The sequence below is a fragment of the Dreissena polymorpha genome, chromosome 1 (genome assembly GCF_020536995.1).
Source record: "Dreissena polymorpha isolate Duluth1 chromosome 1, UMN_Dpol_1.0, whole genome shotgun sequence".
In the NCBI taxonomy this organism is placed as follows: domain Eukaryota; kingdom Metazoa; phylum Mollusca; class Bivalvia; order Myida; family Dreissenidae; genus Dreissena; species Dreissena polymorpha.
The window spans coordinates 101,020,466-101,043,805 of NC_068355.1; the positions used below are offsets into that span (position 1 = coordinate 101,020,466).

The 23,340-nt window shown below is 34.7% G+C and overlaps 2 protein-coding genes across 2 annotated transcripts in view; one reads left to right on the plus strand and one right to left on the minus strand.

Annotated features, from left to right (window-relative positions):
- The window catches only part of LOC127842802 (lysine-specific demethylase 2A-like), a 69,198-nt gene extending 45,901 nt beyond the window's left edge, over nt 1-23,297 (minus strand). The window contains exons 1-10 of the mRNA XM_052372528.1: nt 23,141-23,297; nt 12,356-12,494; nt 7,864-7,942; nt 7,086-7,132; nt 5,066-5,238; nt 4,157-4,263; nt 3,258-3,351; nt 2,763-2,916; nt 2,129-2,244; nt 1,168-1,305 (exon numbers count right to left, since the gene is read on the minus strand). Coding sequence (XP_052228488.1) covers nt 1,168-1,305; nt 2,129-2,244; nt 2,763-2,916; nt 3,258-3,351; nt 4,157-4,263; nt 5,066-5,238; nt 7,086-7,132; nt 7,864-7,942; nt 12,356-12,494; nt 23,141-23,173 — 1,080 coding nt within the window. The 5' untranslated portion in view covers nt 23,174-23,297. The remainder of the gene's footprint in view (nt 1-1,167; nt 1,306-2,128; nt 2,245-2,762; nt 2,917-3,257; nt 3,352-4,156; nt 4,264-5,065; nt 5,239-7,085; nt 7,133-7,863; nt 7,943-12,355; nt 12,495-23,140) is intronic.
- Nucleotides 22,668-23,340, plus strand: part of LOC127842816 (protein orai-2-like) — a 36,120-nt gene continuing 35,447 nt past the window's right edge. Inside the window, exon 1 of the mRNA XM_052372570.1 lies at nt 22,668-22,798. Coding sequence (XP_052228530.1) covers nt 22,766-22,798 — 33 coding nt within the window. The 5' untranslated portion in view covers nt 22,668-22,765. The remainder of the gene's footprint in view (nt 22,799-23,340) is intronic.

Consider the following 23,340-nt stretch of genomic DNA (forward strand, 5'->3'; position numbering starts at 1 on the left):
TTAATCTTTTTCACAATTTTATACTCATTGTCATTGTTATTCGCGTCTTTTTGGACAATGTCCGCATTATTGTTTCACAATAGCTGTGACTTCAATCTGTGTAAATCGAATGCTTCAAGGACAGGTTGAAAATGCGGAGTCAGCTGAGCCCATTATTTAATATCCGTAGCGTTCTGACTTTTTCTCGACTTATTCAGCATCTAACGATACCATGATTCTGAAGTGCCATGCTTTAAATGAGCGATATACTAAAGAAAGAAAATAAGAAATAGATTAAATATGTTTATGATAATTATGAACTTATTATGAACTAAGGAAATTGGTCCCAACTTCCAAAAAGGTATGGAAACATACAGAGTTGTATAGCTCCATATTTTAAAAGTGAAAATTAAACATCTACATGTGAAAGCGCTTGATTGACCTGGATATTAACGGATTATTTATTCAACCCTTTTTGATCACTCCTACAGTTTTCAAAACGATAATTACATCAAAATATGTTATGTATTTATGTATTATGTATCCTCTGTATTCATCAAAGAATAATTAGATAAAAAAAAACAACAGTGCGGCAACGCCGTACCTCATTGCGATTTTTTTAATGCAGTGCACCGCGATATACTTTTTTACGGGTTAATTGTGACGGCCCTAGAGGAAAGTGTTCATGTGCACATAGACTATGATGCATTGCATTTGTGCTAAGCTACCGGTACTTAAAAATCATTCAATAAATTGCATAGTAATGACTGAGACAAGAATGGTCAAGCTGTTTTGATGTCCTAATTTGACTTTGATCTCAAAGTGTAACCTTGACACCTGAGGTGGACTGCAAACAACAGATCATCTTTTGATGGAGGACATTGTTGCTTATGATTATAGTCTATCAATACATGGAAATATTATTGCTGAGACAGGAAGCTTTGCATGCACAGACTAACAGTGACACTGCTATATGCCGCCATCATCAAAGAGGGACATAAAAACTACATGATAGAAAAATAGTTTTGAAAGACTGCATAAAGTGCAGTCGACAAGGCTCAATTCAGGAACAGGTGCTTGCCGTTTTGTAATTTACTTCTTTTTGTAAGTGTTGTTGATTTTTGGTACACCTCAAGGGAGGAAAACACCTAAAAAATGCATACATACATTTCAAATCAATCTTAGTACCTTGTTGCATATAAGTTCCATTTCCTCATTCAGTTTTGGTTTTTCCAGGTATGTGATGCCTGTCAGAGAATGGACGTATCTCTCCAGCACATACCAGTGGATCTCCGCAAAGAACGGGTATCGAAACTTCATGGGCACCTGTACACAAAATACATGCGTGTCTGTACCAGGAATCCTTACAGATGCAAAACTGTTAGATAATAAAGAATTATAATTAAGTGTTTTTAACGATACAAAAACAAAATATTTGCAATTAGAAAGGGTTTCATAAAATGACAAAAGCCTATCTTAAGTATCGTAGAAACCACTTTCTAAATCAAGGAAAAATTACAAAATTACCAATGGTCATACAAGAAGTCCCTAAAAAAATGTGTGTTTATTTTGTTCAAAAAGCACATTTTCTGCAAGTGAACAGATCCAATTAGCACTGAGACTAAACATTTCAGCAAAAAGGCATGTTAACAATAATTAGGTGGGTTTTTTTCCAATTAAGTACTAAGCAATCCCAAAGACCTGTGATAACCAATCTGAAGATTTCATGACACAAATTTTCAGAATATCAATGTTTTTCTAAGTTGAACTGTACCGGTATTTTTTAAAAATTAGGCCAAAAATGTCGCTGTATCTAGAAAATATTTCACATATTTTTTTCATTATTTATAATATAAACCACATATTTTTTTTCATTATTTATAATATAAACTACTTAAGTGTTTTTATAAATTAACCTACAGTAATTTTTTATCTGTATGTCAGTAGTACTTATTTAACCACTAGTCATGGTTCCAAGTTAGTGATGCTGACACCATTTCTTATAGGAGCTGAGTAAATTTTATGATAAGTTTACATGTTTTAGAACATACTAGCTATAGCTTGATAATTTTCACTTAGAATTAAAAGTAATTTTAACTACACTGCAAATAGTTATATGTATGTTTAAACGTGTTTTGTGAGCGCTTACATGGGTCTTGTCTTCTATAAGGCTGGCTCTCACTTGGTTGACCATGTTATAGCTATGCAGGAAGTTACCACCGAACACCAGTGAGTCCATGGGAGTGTATACTGCATGAATCCAGCCTGCATAATATATAAGTTGAGCACAGATTGAGAAAGGAAAGCATACTTATCATATTAGCAATAGTTTTTACTTGTTTTAAACATTTTGATATAAAAAAAGTTAACTTTTTAAAACTCTAGAACATCACTTTTAAATAGTTGAGCTAAGTAAAGATACATTTGAGCCTTGTTCTGAGAAAACTTGGCTAAATGCATGTGCGTAAAGTGTCATCCCAGATTAGCCTGTGCAGTCCGCACAGGCTAATCAGGGACGATACTTTCCGCCTTAACTGGATTTTCGTGTAAAAGAGACTTCCTTTAAACGAAAAATACCATAAAAGCGGAAAGTGTTGTCCCTGATTAGCCTGTGCCGACTGCACAGGCTAATCTGGGACGACACTTTATGCACAAGCATTGCGCCCAGTTTTCTCAGAACGCGACACATTTGTAAAACAATCTTGTTATTGGAAAGGAAGACGTCAGCTGATCAGAGGATAAATAACACCCATTATAGTTATATTTGCACAACAGCTTCCGACCTGAAGGAATGATGAAGGTGTTGCCGGCCCGTAGATGCACTTTCTGGCACTCGTCTATCTCGTCTGCTAGGAACATGTCCCCCTGTTTCCCTGACAACACCCAGTTCTCATACTTTGTCAGATTCCGATCAGTTGGTGGAATCAACCAAAATATCTGTAACAAAATGTGTAACATTATAAGTGTCTTTAACAAATGACAGCAGTACTCAACTATCATTCTTGATGACAACATCATTTTAACTATCATATTTGTGGCATATTCAACCATTTTTAAATTTCAATTTTGCTATATTGAACTGGAAAATCCAGTAAGCGTTCTTTATGACTTCAAAAATTTAATGCACCACCGGCAGCCTGCTTTATGTACTTTATTTTCACAGGAACCACTTACATTTCCAAGTTCATAATTTCTTACATTTTCAAAATAGCTGATTTTACCAATTTCAGTCAGCTGCTATTTACTTGTGTTTCATCGGAGGGCATAAACTAGCTTACCTTTTCTCCATGTAGGATATGGTACCAGACTGATGTGCCCCCAAAATCAATGTGGAAGTCCGTGTAGCAGCCTCCCACACTCATGAGGCAGTACCTAATGGGTAGCAAGATGTCTTACAGTTACAATTACAAAAGCACACGTTATATCATCAGCATTTGGGTATTTTATTATTAAGCATATTTAAGTGCACTTCAAAATTTGAAGCATACAATAAATTGTGCTGTTGTTATGATTTTAATTGTTTCTTAAACCCCAAAAAAGGCATGCATCAAAAACTAAGTATGAAATCCTCAGTAAATTAATTGCGAAAATGATGAAAACACCTACAAAATCTAATATAAACAAGAGCACTGCATAACGGGTGCCAAGCTTCGCTGCGAAAGATTGTCAGATTTTTTTTATTTTTTTTTAGAGGTCACAGTGACCTTGACCTTTGAACTAGTGACCCCAAAATGGATGTGGCGTGTAGAACTCAAGGTGCATCTACATATGAAGTTTCAAAGTTGTAGGTGGAAGCCCTTTGATTTTAGAGCCAATGTTAAGGTTTTAGCGCGACGCCGGCGGATGACACTAGGAGCTGGCTAAGACAATTGCTCGGGTTTTCTCCGAAAACAGCCTCGCTAAAAAAGATAAAAAACTTAAGCAAAACCTTGTTTAAGACAGCACAGGTATACTGTATTTTAGGACGTTTCTGAGATTTTGCAAAACTGAGTGGAATATGCCATACATAATTTATTTTTGCGTTTAGTATGATTTGAGAGTCAAATTAGCTTCAAATACAAGTTAATACCAACATGTAGGCATTTAAATAAAACAATGAGCACACCTTCCCTATGACTACGGGACTACAATAACTACCAGATGTGCGCAAGTATGGATACAGAAGACTGTTACTCACTTCTGGACCTTGGGGTACTTCATCTTGTCGATGGCGTTGGTGGACTCTGTCTGGCAGTCCTTGAGGTGTTGGGGCCAGGCTGTGTCAACCCAGTCCACCTCACGTACCTGCACACAGGGGCACACAATAAGCACAGTCTGAATAGGCACATGTGAGTTTACGTTGGTGTTTATCATAATAAGGGACCAATGACTGAGTTTTGGTCTTCTTTAGACCACATTCTTAAAGCAAAAAGACACATGATAATGCCGCACACCCAGGTTTTCAACATTTTAATTGAATTACATTTTACTTTTAATTAAATTAGCTTTGCAATCCCAAGCTATGTCTGCATGATTGCTACCTGCACACAAAAGTGACAATTACTCCATTCTGATTAAAGTTATTGAGCCGCAACCATTTTTCTATTTTTATTAACAGTGGCCTTGATCTGACTGGCCCAAATGCTACCCTAAGCTAGGTCAATGCTACCCTAAGCTAGGTCAATGCTACCCTAAGCTAGGTCAATGCTACCCTAAGCTAGGTCAATGCTACCCTAAGCTAGGTCAATGCTACCCTAAGCTAGGTCAGCCTGTGAAAAACATACACACACAACTAAAGTTATTTAGCAGAAACCATTTTATAGTTTTAGTAAGTAATGTTGACCTTTACCCATGAAGCTCCAGGCTAGGTCTGCATTTAATCTACTAACACACACAATTTAAGTTCAATATCTTTATTTAATCTGAAACTAGTAAGCATTTTCTTATTTTAGTGACAGCAACCTTGATTTGAGTAGCCCCAAACACAATTTTAGGCTAGGACGCCATGAAAGCTTCAACAAGATAGATCAATGTTAACTTAAGATATTAACTGGAAACCACTTTTTATTTCTCCATACCCTCAGCTACCATAGTAGACTCCACTTACCAGGTTTGGTGACTCGACATAGTTCTCGAGTTTTGTGTGGCTGAACTCAAGACTGATGACGTTAAGCAGACGGTCTCTGTCGAGGCTCTCGTAGTACTTGACCCAATCCTTCATTGTCATCTCGAGACCCTTCTGTGTGTTTACGTCCATCACATCCAACATACGACGGGAACCTGATTATCATCTTATTTCCATCAGAATTTTATCAAATTATAAAATTTGCACATAAAAACACCTATAGAATGTTTTTTTCTCAGCCAATCAGATAACATTTTAATAATTGATACAGAAAACATTAAATAAGCTGGTATCCGAACATAACATTTCTTATGACATTTTAAACACAGTTTAGTGTGAATGTGTTGTATTTGAAAGAAAAACTATTTGACTATTGAATTTACATTCATTAGCTCACGGTATACATAGAACATTACCCGACTTACCGGTAAATGAAATGAATGAAACATATTACAGCTTTAAAACAAGAGATGTGTTTGTCAGAAACACAATGCCCCCTATTGCGCCGCTTTAAAGCCATATATTTAACCTTTGACCTTGAAGGATGATCTTGACCTTTCACCACTCAAAATGGGCAGCTCCATGAGATACACATGCATGCCAAGTATCAAGTTGCTATCTTCAATATTGCAAAAGTTATCGCAAAACTTTAACCAAGGTTAAAGTTTTGGTGACAGACAGAATGACAGACAGAATGACTGACAGACAGGCCAAAAACAATATATCCCCGATCATTCAATCCGGGGGCATCCTATAGGCAGGGATATGAATACTGTAACATGTATAAGTTGATGTCAGATGGGACTATCATCTGATCTTCCAATACAGCTGCAATTGTTTCAGTATGATTTCAGAAGGGTCAGGAATGGTACATTTTGAATTCATGAAACATCAAATTTTTAAGTCACAATAGAGTTCTATCTTGTTTTGTTACCAATACTTGTTGTTTGTCAAAATACCGGTACTATGGTAATCTATAACTGAAGTCTCCTTACTACATGTATGTAGCTTTTCAGAGTTGCTGCTTTTTAAATGTAAATCCATTATATTCCTAAACGCAAAAAAGTCTTTTTTCCCCGAAAATCTCCAAATGGATGATTCTCATAGGCATGTATAAACAAAGGTATTAAGTATAGAAATAAACAACTTTGAAGTTGTTATGTCCATTGAACTGATACTGTATGTACACGTTTAGGACGATTTTTGTTATAAATGTACAAAGAGTTTTATAAATAATATTTCAAAAGATATTAAAACAAGATGTGTTTGTGAAACACAATGTCCCCCTATATGATGTTTGACCTTGTAGGATGACCTTGACCTTGTGAAGGATGACCTTGACCTTTCACCACTCAAAATGTGCAGCTCCATGAGATACACATGCATGCCAAATATCAAGTTGCTATCTTCAATATTGCAAAAGTATTCATAAAATAAGCGATTTGGGCCACATATATTTGACCTCTGACCTTGAAGGATGACCTTGACTTTGACCTTTCACCACTCAAAATGTGCAGCTCCATGAGATGCACATGCATTCCAAATATCAAGTTGCTATCTTCAATATTGCAAAAGTATTCATAAAATGAGCGATTTGGGCCACATATATTTGACCTCTGACCTTGAAGGATGACCTTGACCTTGACCTTTCACCACTCAAAATGTGCAGCTCTATGAGATACACATGCATGCCAAATATGAAGTTGCTATCTTCAATATAGCAAAAGTTATTGCAAAATGTTAAAGTTGGCGCAAACAGACAGACCAACAGACAGGGCAAAAACAATATGTCCCCCACTACTATAGTGGGGGACATAAAAACAATAATAGTTTTTTTTCCAAATTAAGACTTAATTGACTTAATTCCAAATTTGATGGGTACATGTTATATTCCAAAAATGGTGAGAAATGTGTAAGACCTTGGTACAAAATACTTGTAGGTGAGTGCTCAAGCAGTGATATTCTTGAAGTATTCCATTACCTGAATGCTACACATACTTACCCACACATGCTTTTACATCACTGACTTTAAAGTTCAGACTTGGAACCCTGCAAAATAAATATGACATAATATATTGGCACTTATTTCATCACAATCATAACTACATGTTGACTGTACACACACAAGCAGTATTACTTAGAAACCTGTCTTTATTAATTAGTAACCAGTTAGTATTGTTAAGTTAAAAGTGGAAGACTGACACATCCAAATGTTTGTAAACATATTATTTTCACCTCTTCCATTAAGTGCAAACTATGTTGTAATCAAACATAATCACCAAACAGACTTTGTATCATCAACGATACAGGGACTAGTTATTTTGCCTCCTACAATTAAACACTGTTCCATTAAAAATCATATGACATATTATTTTGCCAAATATTACAGACAACGTATCACTGTAGTGTGTGCCAGCATGTTATTTAACCCATTTATGCCGAGTGGACTCTCCCATCCTTACAAATTGGATCAATTTAATTTCCAAAATTAGGGATGTCTAGTATATTTATTTCTATATTTAAAATATTTCTTACAGAAATTCCGTAAAGCAAACAGCGCAGACCCAGATGAGACGCCGCATCATGCAGTGTCTCATCTGGGTCTACGCTGTTTGCCAAGGCCTTTTTTCTAGACGCTAGGCATAAATGGGTTAAATATCTACCAATATAGGATTGATGAATGCTTTAAGTACATTGTTCAACATATTTCTTTTGTATTTTTCAGCTGAAAAATTTCCTGCAAAAAAATAGGTGATCTATAATTAGTATTTAAATATAACCTTAAGCCGAGTCCAGCTTTTTCTTCGAACAAGATTGGGAACTTCAAGCCATTTTCTTGCATGTAACGCAAGTTGAACTCTGAAACAAAGGAACATACTTGTATATCAGTATCACACCACAAGTGATTAATTATATAATTAATAATTGTACTACCTTCTTCTATTATGAATGATTTGTTGATAGAAACATTATTTCAAAAGTTATGCTTTAAAATTTAAATACATTAGCATTTGCGGTATCAATTGCTTATGCACTTACTTGAATCATTGTATGTGCCAAATTATGGTGGATAATGTTTGAAATTGTTTTGGATTTACAAAATAAGTTTTGCAAGAATAAATTTAACTATAAAACACAAGAGTTTAGATTTAAGAACTGTTCATATATAATACAAAACTAAATATATCTAAATGACTAAAAATGGCATAATTCAGGTTAATTGCAAGTAAAGGTTATGTGATTCCACATGGTGTCACAAAACATGTGAATGGATTTTCTCTTCTTATTGTGAAGAGGACCTAGAATAATGATGTTGGGATAAGTTATTGTAATGAATTGAATAGCTGAATAGGGAAATGAAAAAGCTGGTGTAAGTTTGTAATTAGGGAAAAACTCACGCTGGTCATGGCAATACTTTGATAATGGATGGCATTTGATATCAGAGAAAAACAAAAGGCATGCGCCAAAATTTTATTTAAACTTATAATTTGTTAATATTTATTTTTGAGAAACAGTTAATGGTGGAGTTAGTAAATGGTTTATCCTTTTCGTATTGTTAAGAAAGAATTTCAATAAAGAATGGTAGAAAGAAAAGAAATCAAAGCGCAACGAGAGTAAACAAACCCTGCCAGAGAGAGATTTGCAAGAGTGAGCTGCGGAATGAGTGTTGTAGATTGTATTGCCCTGTGTGAACGGATGAGTGTCAAGGTATATGCCTGTTTGTTTGCTTGTATTTAATAATTGTTTGTTTTTGTAAATTGTTTGTAAATAGATCACTCGAAATTACTATAAATATTTCTTTTACAGATATTTATTATTTAGGTTTTTTGTGCTTTTGTATGTAATAATCTTTGGTCTTGTACATTTGTTTGCCAACATCTCTTGAAATCTTTAGAAAATAACAAAGGACTTTACAAATGTATCGTATTTAAAAGAACAATTGCCGTTTATTGCAACTTCACATTTCACATTAAATATTTTCTCACAATCGTTAATGAACATGAAATACTTAGTAATTAAAACATGATTTGTATAGCAGGCAAATGTTTAAATTTAAACAAGTATGTTGTCATTTATGTCATTACAGCAACTTCAAAATTTAATTAAATGTTCAGGCATGGTCTTTAATATCCGCAAATCTAGCCGTATGGACCTTGATATTTAATTTGAATAGTAAACACGTTCTTGATTTATTTCTAAGTATTCCTAATTTTGTTGAAATATGTACTGATCATTCAGTTCATGTTGATTCTCAGTTGAATTGTATCGTTGTTTGTATATAATCCCCCGTTCTTCTGCGAATTTCTTTCTTTGCAATTCAAAGTTCTATATAATTAATCGGCCAAACAATGTTCATTGTCTGAACCCCCAATGTACAGAACATATACATAAGCTGAAGAAGTCACTGCTGATGTGTTGCTTTTGTTGTTTTCTGTTATTGCGGTGCCATCCGTTATCCAAGTATCCGCATGGCCATGATTTGTTTTTATTCTTTAAGATGCAAAAAAACTCTGTGTAGTTTCAGGTCCCGTTTAGGTAGTAGTTATATGTGTTGTGCAGTGTATCGGTAGGCTGACTTAACAAAGCAAACCAAAGACAAATCGGATAAAGGTATGGGAGGTTCTTGTTGAGTCGTGGGTATAGAGTTCGGACGAAATCCCTTAATAAAACGTTTTCATATATGATGCAGTTCGTAACGGAAATTGTTTTCCATCGTTTTGCTGTTCAAAAATGCAGCAAAAACAGGTCGATATTGTAGTTCATCAATATAACCTCTGTTATGTATTATTCATATAATGTTCTTAATAACTAAAAACCGTTTATTTACGAGTATTTTTCATACTTTAAAGTCTGTTGACATTTATCGCAAGAAATAAACCTTCCCTGCAATGCCAGTTTTATTACTATCTAAAGTATGCAAATGTTGATATTGGAATCGCCAATCAAAATGCGTGGCTCAAGAGAACCTATTTTCAGGACGGCGATGTAATTGTCACGTTACAAACAATCGATTATGTATTTTAATAACAGACGACACACATTGGAAAAAAGCAACACATATAAAGACCAAATGTTAATAATTTTGTTTATAATGATTCAAAGTCATATATTTATAAAATACATTTATATATACACGTCATATTTTATTATAATCCACTAATAAAAGATATCATTCACGGAATCCGCAAGCCGAATTTCGATTTGCATCGTTTCGAACAAGGCTACACGTGTATGCAGACACAGCTTTAGCATGCAAACTTCATGCCTTCAATTTAAGTTGTTCCAATCAATAGCCAGATGAATAATGAAGGCGGTGATCACAGGCGGAATAACATCCTTACTGAATTTCGTCGGTGTTTTCTTTTGACGACTTTCAATTAAAATGAATTAATGATATTTTTTAAATGGGACACTTTTTCTGCTTTTGTTCATCTCCTAGCCCGACTTTAAAAATCAAATCCAGTTTGGTCAGGATTTTCCTGACTATATCGCTATCACGGAAATTGTTACCATAGTTTTGCTGTTCAATAATGCGGCAAAAACAGGTCAATATTGTTATTCATCAATATTTCCTATGTTCTGTATTGTTCATATAATATTCCTACATGACTCAAAATCGTTTATTTATGAGTATTTTTCATACTACCATACGGCGATGTTTAGGGTATACTCCCGAGTGTAAAGTACGGTAATATGCTAACATAGCCACGAACGTCAACATCTATTCACTACATGTACATTAAATATCTAGCAGCTAAATTTCCGCACCATCAATTTGGAGAGTGCATCAAATAACCTCATATTAATGTCACAGCTGACCTTAATGACGGTCAATTTTGTTACCGATCGGGTAGATTATTTGCGTGAAAATTTCACTGAGAACATTTGCACAAAAAACATCACGCATCGTAATAGAGTAATGCTCTACATATATGACTACATCAGTAAATACAAATTTAAAGGGGCCTTTTCACAGATTTTTGCATATTTTGAAGTTTGTCATTAAATGCTTTATATTGATAAATGTAAACATTGGATCTTAAAAGCTCTAGTAAAAAATCAAGAATAAAATTAAAACAAGGAAAAAAAGTAGCCGGTACCAGGGAGTCCTGGAGTTAGTCTGAAGTAAAAACGCATTAGCCCTCTCGGCTATTCCGCCGAGTATACACAGAAGAAGTATTTTATACGTTATATAAGCAATCTTCATAGTTTCGTAAATTTATACGACAACAACAGAACTCTCCAAATTATTCAATCGTTTCGCGTTGCAACGCTTTATAATTTTTAGGTTTTCAAATCGTCAAAAGATACATATAATGGCTATATTGGACTATGGTAAATGTTCAGTAATACTGTTTCCTCACAAATATCATAACTAAAACGAACATTTGCGAATCTGAAACAACTTTTTTCAATTTTGTTAATTTACCAAACCGTGAAAAGATCCCTTTAATATCCAATACACTGTGTGCAATATGTCATAAGGGATCTTAGTTTTTTTGATGGGGAAAAGTTATAAAAAAATCACATCTATAGGCGTGATTAAAAAATGTTAATGTTTGTTAATATAAATAATTTTAATAAAATTATAGGTACACTAACAATTCATCGCTTACCTCCCGTTCTCACAAAGCTAGGACTTGACGACGATCATCCCGATCAAGCCACGATATGAAAAAAGGTTTGGGTCGGGATGGATCGCGGCCGATCGGAGTCTAAATCGAGCAATTTGGCAAAGTATGGTCTTCATTTCGACCGTACTACGATGCCCCTATATATAATATACACCGAATATTGTTTACCACGATCCCGCTACGTTTGTTTTGAGCATGTTCAAAATAAGCGTGGCGAGAGCGTAGAGCTTTCCATCAGGACGACTTTACCGCGATTATACTGCGCTTATGAAGACTCCACCACGTTTCTCCTGCGATTTGTCACAATCGATCACGTTTTGATCGTAGTATAAGCGGCGTCTATGTGTGAACGGGGGTTATACTAAAATTATTGTTACCACTAATAATAATAGCAATAATAACATAAAATGATGATAAAATAATAATAATCGTATTATTTTTATTAAGGATTTTTTTTTTGATAATGCATTTTCTCTATCGCCAATTTACACAATTTAATGCAGCTCAATAGCAATGATACTGCCATATGATATTGCTTGTATCACTTCAGCTTTGACTTCTATTGGTTAAATATTAAAGATTAAGGATGCGAAGAATGTTTTTAGTTACGAGGTCAGCTATCAGCATAGCATAATACCTTCTCCTCTTAGATATTGAACATATTCTTTATTGTGTCGGTCATCGCTGACTTTGTCTTCAATCTTGTACGACCTCTTGCCTTCAATTTCATCATCGTCAATTTCCTGATCGGTGTATGTTTTGCGCTCTTTCACCCGCTACAAGTAACATAAGCAACAGGGTAACAACGACAATTTTTAAATTATTCAAATAAATAACTACTCAATGGACTGATCAAATGCAAGTGAATCGACACATTCTAACGTTTTATTTCTATAAAATGCGAATATTAGAGAGCAACATAAAATATGGATTTATACATTGTAAATGCTTCTGTGTTGACGAGTAATCATCGGTTGAAGCAGATAAAAAATATAAATCGTTTTGTAAAAGCAAAGCATTTTTTATTTCGTTTTGCAGAAGTCTTATGCAGCACCCAAACAATACTTAAGCAAACATGCTAACAAGTCTTTTTGAAACATATTTCAAAATATACCATTTGATAAAATAATCTGCTAAATTTAAGAAACATAACATATTATAATAACATAACACTTCAGTTAGTTCACTGCTGACAATGTGATAAAGATCTGCCACATGGTTCATTCCCAAATACTATCAAGACCTCGCATTAACTTATCACATACTACTTTACTAGTACCACACAATATATAAGAGCACCGCATAACGGGTGCCACGCTCGACTGCGAGTGCAGTTTTGAATAAATGAAAGCTTGACAGATTTAAGTGTGGCATGTAGAACTCATCAAGGTGCAGCTACATATGAAGTTTCAAAGTTGTAGGTTGAAGCACTTTGATTTTAGAGCCAATGTCCAAAACCTTGACAAAATGTTAAGGTTTTAGCACGACGCGGACGACGACGGGCAACGACGGACACGACACGACGAGCTGGCTATGACAATACCTCGGGTTTTCTCTGGAAACAGCCGAGCTAAAAACTTAACATAAAAAAGTGTTAATGAAGCAGCAGAACATTCATCAAGGCATAACCAATGCTCGGAGCATGTTTCATGTTTATGAGTGACACAATGCAGTGTTTATTTCACCGTTTAAATTATTGGCATTTTAAAACAATTTCCACAAAAACATACAAAGAATTTACCGTCTCATTATTAATTGTGTTTTTTATTCTCTTAATCCTACAGACATATGGGCCTTTAAATTCGATTTTATAATCGCATTGGTCTGGACAAAACGTTTCGTCCTCAGCATCGTCAGTGTCAGTATCCTCTACTGATTCATCAGTATCAATATTGTGCACATTATCAAGCAAGTGTATATCTTTAACCAACATTTCCAACTCAAAAGTATTCTCTTTGCTATTACCAATGCCGTCGGGCACTTCCTCTTGTAAATTTTGTTTAACAGATTTCTGCTGAAAATCTTCACTTTTATCGACAGCGATTGCTTTCCTTTGTGCATCTGTAGATACGCTGTGCGCACAATTTTGGTCTCTGTACGTCGTATTCACCTCTACGCCCAACGATTCCAACACATTATTGGCGTTGTCTCTTTCCTGGTTAATTTCACTTTTCCATGCGACGTTAGCAGTATCATCATGTAGCGACATGGGCAACATATCACTCAGTATCACATACTCATACTGATAACTCAGACTGTCTCCCGAATTGTCTTCGTCATCGAACATTTTTTCTTCGATGCCGTTATTCCATAAGTGTTCACTATGCAGAAATTCGCCATTGCCACAGTCCTGCGAGATTTTTCTGTCACATGAAGTACGGGTTTGCCCGCTATTAACTTTAGACGTACTTCTACCAAATGATTCATTTTTTATGCCACATAGTAGAGATGGAAAACTATGTGAGTTCTTTAGATATTTACTTATTTCGTTTGCATCACAATGCGCCAAATCCTCTTTCACTAAATTGATATAATCGTCATCTTCTACCGATGTTTGGACGACAGAACCATCTGTTTGCGAAAGGCTTTTTTCGCCGACTGCAATCATAGAACAAGTTTGTTTATCTGCATTATTATGGTTATCGCCCATTTCACGTTTTACATGACTAGGAACGGATTGCTGGAAACATCTGGTGTTTTCCTTCTCCATCGCTTCATCAGCACAACTTCCATTGTTTCTGTTTTTGCTATTGAGTGAAACTTCCTCTGTAATACCCTCTGCGTCTGTAAACAGTGCAAACAGGCCGAAATCGTCGTCGTCATTTTCCTCATCAACGATCTTCCTGAACGGAATAGTTTCGTTTGTTTCGACATTCTCTATATTTATTTCGAACAGTTTATCCCAATCTTCGGTACTTTCCATTTTAGGCAACATTTAAAAACTAAGCGGTCCTTAATCTAAATTCTACTCACATTTTTTACAACTTAATTAACCGAAAAAATAAAATCCTTATCACATCCATGTCATTAACTATCAGTCATACATATCCAGTCAAACAGTCAAGTTTAAAATAACACAACAGCTGTTCACAATAGTTTTGTATTTGTGTTACTCGTGTTAATAGCAAATTTTAAACTTGTTGCAGTCATAACGTTTATTGGCTATACCATATCATATACATGTACATTAAATCAGTGATGAAACATTCAGCTAAGTGACAAGAGTAAGCGACTCACAAATATGACCGCAGCAACTTTCTTTACTTAAACATGTTCTGGTCTTAATACTAATACATTTACTCATGCAAAATCATAATTAATACAAATAATAATGCGTTATAGTCACACATACATCTATGCGTATCACCACATCTCTCTTTAAGCGATTAACTTCATCCTTACAATAAATAACTATTTTAACAGCAAGGCAACTGTTCAGTTTCACTAAGATGATGGCGACAGTTGTCTTTTTACCGGTTTAATTAAATACGACATACATGTACACACACATAACTGCGTGTTCACACGAAGTCGTGAACCGTTTCGTTCGTGTTCGTTTGGGGTGGCTTACCGTTTCTAAAAAGGCCTATACACTTAAACAATATGTTTAACTTTATGGATCCATATAATTAACAAATGCATTTCCTAAAGTAGAAGTGCATGGCCCCCTCCAAATTTACGCACGACCTTTTCGTCTTTCTTTCAATTGTAAAAGTTCTCGAAATTACAGACATTCACGGAAATGGATGCGTGCTAAGCTTATCTGAGAGTACAGAAATGTAGCCATTCTGGGAACCAGTTAGAGGTATTCACATCAGATCGAGTACAAATTGTGGAGACCATCGAGGCAATCCTGGAGACAAGTATTTATTTATTATATCTGCACTGAGACAAATAAATATTAACATCGTGATCAGATTCCTCAAAACACAGTTTTAATTGATTTCTCGCATCACGCGTTTTTTTTCAAGTCTAAGAAAAACCAGGTGAAAACCCAACAGCGAGTGGTCACGTGGCGTTCGCGGACGGCATAACGACATTTGTAACACCACATTATTCTACCAAGTTTGCAAGCGCATATATGATGTTTTGTAAGAATGCTCTATATTGTTTGTAAGTAGCCATATAAATTTCAAGTCTCATCGTGAAAGTTACGGGTATTATACACTTAATGTAAGTATACATAATATCGCATACAATACATGCTAATGCGATTAAAAAGACCCTGTTGGGAATGTCGATATTTCAGACACTAAATGAAAATACATGTACTAGTAATGGCATTTTTCACTCATCTGCTGGATTCAACATTTAACATTTATATTGGCAATAGTCTTCAATCAAAAGTCTGACCTCAGTTGTTCATTTATTTATGTCGTAATTAAGAAGAACTCAAGTTACCTAACCTGTTGTGTCGTTGTTGATTCACAATAAATAAATATTTTTTACAGGAAATTTAAGCTAACATGTTAGCCCAAGTACAGCATACAAACAAAAGGAAGGCGTGATGTAACATGTGTTTTTTAATTATATTAGTGTTTTTTCCTATGGATCGGTATATCGATTTTCCTATCAATATATTCTAGTACTGCATTAGAATTATTGCATTATAGTTATCCATTGAAAACATGTATACCATGTATATTGCATTAATGAATACATACTATAACCTTCCATTGTGAACTCAAAGCGATACACGTGTGTACATGTGAACATAACTACGTCTTCATCCACACGGAAATTAAACAAAAATTAAACCAAAAACAACTCCCCGAGGCGGTTTATAACGTCAATAATATACATTTCGCAGAATGGACATGTAAAGTAGATTTGTGCATTGAACTTTATCACGTGTTTCGGAGCACCTGCTTTTTACCGCCGTATCATAGTACATACTAGTATATCATACAAATCCTATATAACGGTAATCGTATTGATGAAAAGTATCAATAAAATCTTTAAAGCGACCTTTTCACAGATTTTGGCATGTATTGAAGTTTGTCATTAAAGCTTTCATGAAGAGTGAATAATAAAATGTAGCTTTAAGAGTTCTGATATGTTTTATTATAGCCATTTAAGGATAAATTACCCACTCCCTGGCAGCTACGTTTTTCAACAGACATGAACCATTTTCAAACACATGTAATATATCATAAGGAAAAATGCTCTGACCAACTGTCATGATGATTGGACAATAAATGTGACTTTTACAGTTTTAGAGTGTTATTAACACGTTTTTACTAATAGCCATATATGGAAAAACGCCCAGCCCTCTGGTGGCCATTGTTTTCAACTAATCGGAACCATTTTCGAACGTGTTAAAGATATCATTGGGACCAGTCTTCTGATTAAGTTTCATTTAGATCAGAAAATATTAAATGTTGCCTCTAGAGTGTTTTTTTCCAAAGTTTTACTATAGTAATATATCGATATAAGGAAAAAATGCCCCGACTCCTGGTGCCCATGTTTTTCAAACAACCGGAACCATATTGATTTTGTCCATGATATCATTCGGACAAATCTTCTGACCAAGTTTCATGATGATCAGACAATAAATGTGGCCTCTAGAGTGTTAGGCTTGCAGCCATGTTTTTTAACCAACCGGAACCAATGTCGAACTCGTCCATGATTTCATTGGCACACATGTTGAGACCGAATTTTATGAGGATCGGACAATAATTCGGCCTCTAGAGTGTTAACAATGCAAATGTTGACGCCGCACAACGCATGACGGACAAATGCGATCACAAAACCTTGCCGTGAGCATATTGTGCTCAAGAGCGCTTTAAAAAACAAGAAAAAGGGTGATAAGTAAAAGTATTCCTCAACTGGGCTCGAAGCAATGACACATGGAGTAAATGTCAACTCTTTATAATTTTCGTTTTTTTAATCGTCAAAAACGTCAAGAATTTAAACCACTCGGCTATCCGTGCTGATACGGAGCGTCGTGTATTGTATACTTAATATAAGCAATCCTCATAGTGTAACAAAATATAACGATAACAACAGAATTTGTCAATTGATTCAATCATTTCGCGTTTGTAACGCTTTATAATTTTCAGGTCTTTAAATTGTCAAAAGGTGCATAGGGTCACTTTGGTGGATAATTAGAGCATAGTAAATGCTCATTAGTCAGTGCTACTTTTTCCTCACAAATATCATAACTGAAAAGAAAATTTGCGCACCTTAAACAATTGGGAATCTGAAAAAATCAATTTTGTCAATTTACATAAACGTGAAAATGTCCTTTTTAATATATGCACATCACTAATCGAAATAATAAAATTACTAGCTATGTGCTTTATAAAAGACAATGTCAAAATGTTGTTAAATTTCGTATGTGCATATAAACAGCATGCAGAACACTACCATGCTCAATTTTTAAAATGCACTAAGTGACCCCGTGACTTAGTTTTTGACCCGGCATGGCCCATGTTCGAACTTGACCTACACATCATCTAGATACAACTTCTGACCAAGTGTGGTGAAGATCGGATGTAAACTACTTGAATTAGAGAACGGACACAATGTGCAATGTTTAAAACGCGCTAAGTGATCCCGTGACCTAGTTTTTGACCTGCCATGACCAATGTTCAAACTTGGCCTAGACATCATCTAGATACAACTTCTGACAAAGTTTGGTGAAGATCGGATGAAAACTACTTGAATTAGAGATCGGACAACATGCTCAATGTTTAAAACGCACTAAGTGACCCCGTGACCTAGTTTTCAACCCGGCATGATCCATATCGAACTTGGCCTAGACATCATCTAGATACAACTTCTGACTAAGTTTGGTGAAGATCGGATGAAAACTACTTGAATTAGAGAGCGGACAACCTGCTCGATGTTTTAAACGCACTAAGTGACCCCGTGACCTAGTTTTTAACCCGGCACGACCCATGTTCGAACTTGACCTAGACATCATCTAGATACAACTTCTGACAAAGTTTGGTGAAGATCGGATGAAAACTACTTGAAATAGAGAGCGGACAACATGCTCAATGTTTAAAACGCACTAAGTGACCCCGTGACCTAGTTTTCAACCCGGCATGATCCATATCGAACTTGGCCTAGACATCATCTAGATACAACTTCTGACCAAGTTTGGTGAAGATCGGATGAAAACTACTTGAATTAGAGAGCGGACAACCTGCTCGATGTTTTAAACGCATTAAGTGACCCCGTGACCTAGTTTTTAACCCGGCACGACCCATATTCGAACTTGACCTAGACATCGTCTAGATACAACATCTGACCAAGTTTGGTGAAGATCGGATGAAAACTACGGTACTTGAATTAGAGAGCGGACACTTAATACCGACCGACAGACCGACCGACCTACCGACCGACAGACAAGCTCACTCCCATATACCCCCTAAACTTCGTTTGTGGGAGTATAAAAATGTAAATATAGAAAAACTTTTTTTTTTTAATTCGCTTTGTGTTTGTCTGTGGATTATAATATAAGTCTCGTAAACATAATAGAAACCATTAAATTACATATTTCGCTTTAAAATTTCTTTAAATGTGCATTGGCGCCACCTCCGTATCTGACCTTCTAATCCTTCGCATTGGCTCCATCTCATTTTTGAAATGCAAATGTATCTATTAGATCGGCTAGAAGCCGATGTTTTTGTGCACGAATTAACTTGTACAGGTTCAAAGCAATCGTTTTATTAATGAGCGATTTAATTGGCTGGGAAAGTGCTCGTCACAAAGGCAACATACATCGATTTGCTTTTACGATGTCTACCATGCCACAACTTATAAAGGTCCTCGCGTTTTGGCCGTGGTTGATGTGTCACTGTTTTTGCCATCCATAGTTGTGTTTATGGGTGAGTATCACATGCACGAAAATGCCAGAGAAAAAAATGTGTTCGTTTTTGCAAGTAAAGTCTACACTTCCTCTGATTTACATGCGGTATACATAAATGACCTTAATCCATGTGGTTTTGTTTTTGTTTCTCTTGTAAATTAGTATTGCCTTAATGCAAATGACACAGGTAAATATAAAGGTAAAAAGTTGATGAAACCTTGAGATGTGTTGAGCTTAAAATAAGGTCTACATTGCCAAAATTCCATTAAGCGCTTATTGAAGGCAGAATTAAGATTTGCATACAAATAAAATCAGCCTCAGTTCCGTTGTTTTGCGTAAGGTAAACTTTAACGGGGCTTTTTCACGTTTTGGTAAATTAACAAAATTTAAAAAAGTTGTTTCATATTCGCAAATTTTCGTTTTACTTGTGATTTGTGAGGAATCCGTAATACTGAACATTAACCATGCGCTAAAATAGCCTTTATATGCATCTGTTGACGATTTAAAACCTGAAAACTATAAAGCGTTGCAACGCGAAACGATTACATAATTTACAGACTTCTGTTGTTGTTATTGTTCTATTTTATGAAACTACGAGGATCGCTTATATGAATATAAAATACATCTTTCATTGTAAAATGAAGGATGGCCAAGTGTTCTAATGCGCAGACTATTTTTTTACTCCATGACTCCAGTGGTCAGTGGTTCGAGTCCTGCTAAGGATTAACATTTTCTTCTTTGTTAAACTTTATTCTTGATTTTTACTGGAGCTTTTAAGATCCAATCTTTAGATTTATCGATATAAATCATTTAATGACAAACTTAAAAAACATGCCAAAATCTGTGAAAAGGCCCCGTTAATTGACTAAACAGTGTATTTATGTCTTCCAAAAGTCAAAGTAATTCTTTGAAAATACCACGAGAAATAAAAAATAACACAAAATAATATTAATCAAATATTTATAAACAATTTTAACACAAACCTCTATTCAAAATAAAAAAAAAAAAAACTGAAATTGATAAATATCTGACACAATTTAAATCATTTTCTAATTTAATTTAAAGCTTGTTCTAATTCTTACTTCAATACTACATGACAATAGTGTCACTGAACAAGCGATTGTGACCAGCGGTCGACCCCTTACACATATTCCTACATTATTAATTATTAGATTTGCATCAATACACGACGCACCTAATGGCTCCAATAAGTAATACCAAGGGAGGAAACCTTAAAATACACATTGAGGAAAATCTTTAATTTTGCAGATTCCATCTTTCGTAATATACCGGCATGTACTTTAAATCATTACGAACAGAGACGTATATCTGTGTCTCGTGTTACGAATAAATAATCGTAAGAAAAATTAACATGAAATACAGTATATACCAATTAATCTGCAAACGCAAAGGCTTGCGAATATGCAAACAGACAAAACATATTTTGTGGCATTCAATGATTACATAACAACACGCTCTCCAACAATTGGACACGCCGGACTTTTTTTCGAAAAGGACCACATTTAAAGTTCTAAGGGTTAAACGCAAAAACTATTTCCCTCCGACCACTCTAAAGGAAAATGCCCCTTTCCAGTTCAAATGTGATATTACTAATTTCAGCCCCGTAAACACGACATGATGTGAAAAGTTTGACGTGCTTGGAAAAGTGTCCGATAAATTTTGCTGAATTTCGGTAGGGTAAGTAAATCCAGTTCTATAATTGTTTAAAGGCATTTTTTAATTAATGTATATGCCAAGGTTGTATTATCATGTATGTTAGAAAAACACGCCCAACTTTTCACATCATATCGGGTTTCCGGGGGTGAATTTATTGATTTCGGAAAAAAAAGATAAGCCCGTCATGCCTTAAAATACGATATTTGGGCGGAAATACTTACGCGCGTAAGTAAATGAGACTTGTTCGACGCAAGAACCTATACAAGCAAACTTTGTAATAGGTTCCTTTCGACGTTATTGGCATTTTTCAAATGGACTAATATCTAGTATCATGTTTACATTTGCGCTTATTTAATAACCAGTAAAACTAAACCCCCCCCCCCCCCCCCAAAAAACGAACGAAATTTGAGGAATATTATTTATCAAATATTAGTCCATCGACATAATCGCTTTTTAAAAGCGCAATTGCCACAGATCTGGACGAAAATATTAATTTCAGACGATACGAAAAGTTGTCTTGCTGAGTTTAATAATTTTAAAATTATCGAATACAATCTGCTGTTCTGCAATTATATGTTAATATCAAATGCATCGGTAATGAACTTGATCGTCGAATACAAAAAGTATTTTTTTAAACTCGCTGAAAAAAACACGCAAATTTTTCGAATTTATTTACAAATCAGACTTAACAACAATATTTGGCCAGAAATATTATTTCAATAACACAAACATGCACATTAGGTATAATCTATAGCATTATGGAAAGCAAAACATATTATTCATAGCACATCATAACACAGTTGGCTAAAACAACATGTTGTTGCCACACAGCCTTAATTTATTAATAAACAAATTGCATCACGAGTAATTCTCATCAGAATTTTCAGAAGTTATTATTATTATAAGTTTAACATAATAAAGTAGACTGCTAACAAATATGATTTTCAAAATAAAAATCGAGTATCTATCGTTTGATAAAGATATACAACCGAAAAGATATAATGTCACAGGCCCCAAATGAATTTGTCAAGCCAGAAGTCCATACACGGTCAGAAAAATCAACACCCATTCATGCCTTATCACGCTAAACATTTTATAAAAAATAAGAAGAAAAGAAAAATACATGAGATATCTATAATCTTAATAAATGAAAAAAATGTATCTATAATCTTACTGAAACAATTTTGAAATTTTGAGGTAAGAATAATGTTTCCATTATCGTATTATCTATGTAATCGTTATTCCAAATATTGACCATTAACTTACAGATTTAGTAGATCTACTCTGAACTATAAAACAAAAAATCGTGTAGATCTAGTTAAATATATTTTTATGAAAATTTGTCACATAAAAGTGTGTATGCTTGATATGTGTGCCTTTATTTATCTTAAATATGTGGCACTTTGTTTTAAAACAATACGGCAGGCATTTGCGTTTCACATTGAAGTCCCTTGAAAAGTTGAGTGGTTAACAGCATCATGTACAGGAAAACATCTTTAAAAAAACACTTACAATATAAAGAAAATAATTAACTTCGTAGATTATTAAACAATGAACAAGGTGTTAAAAATAAACCGTCGAAAGGTAAGTCTTCACGATTTTAAACAATATCTTTATGTATTTTCTGTGCGCGTAAATAGGTATTACAGCTTTTACGCTCATACAAAGGTAATCAGGCTGGTTTCTAACGACCTCAATAGGAAAACAAACACTGTTTGTCTCGTCAAATTGATTGAAAAAGTTGTGAAAATGTAATGACTAATGATATTTAACAAATTGACTACCAGATGGACTTGTATTCGAATTTCGATAGCAAAACTGCATGATACGTGCACATTCTCATTTTCAGTCAAAATGGCTGATATTATGTATTGAACACACGAGATTTTGATTTAAAATATTTTGCTATTGCGGAATAATACGTACCAATTTTCGACCGCCGTCTTTTGTGTCATTCATTTTTTAAATGATTTAAATCGGAGATCAGAGAATTGCAATGGGAATAATAGAATTTCACATTAGTTTGGAGAGATATTTTGTATCATGTACACACAAAAACAAATCGCACTTGATGTCACGTGACAACAACATACCTAAATTCTTTCTAACGAAAATATATAATATTA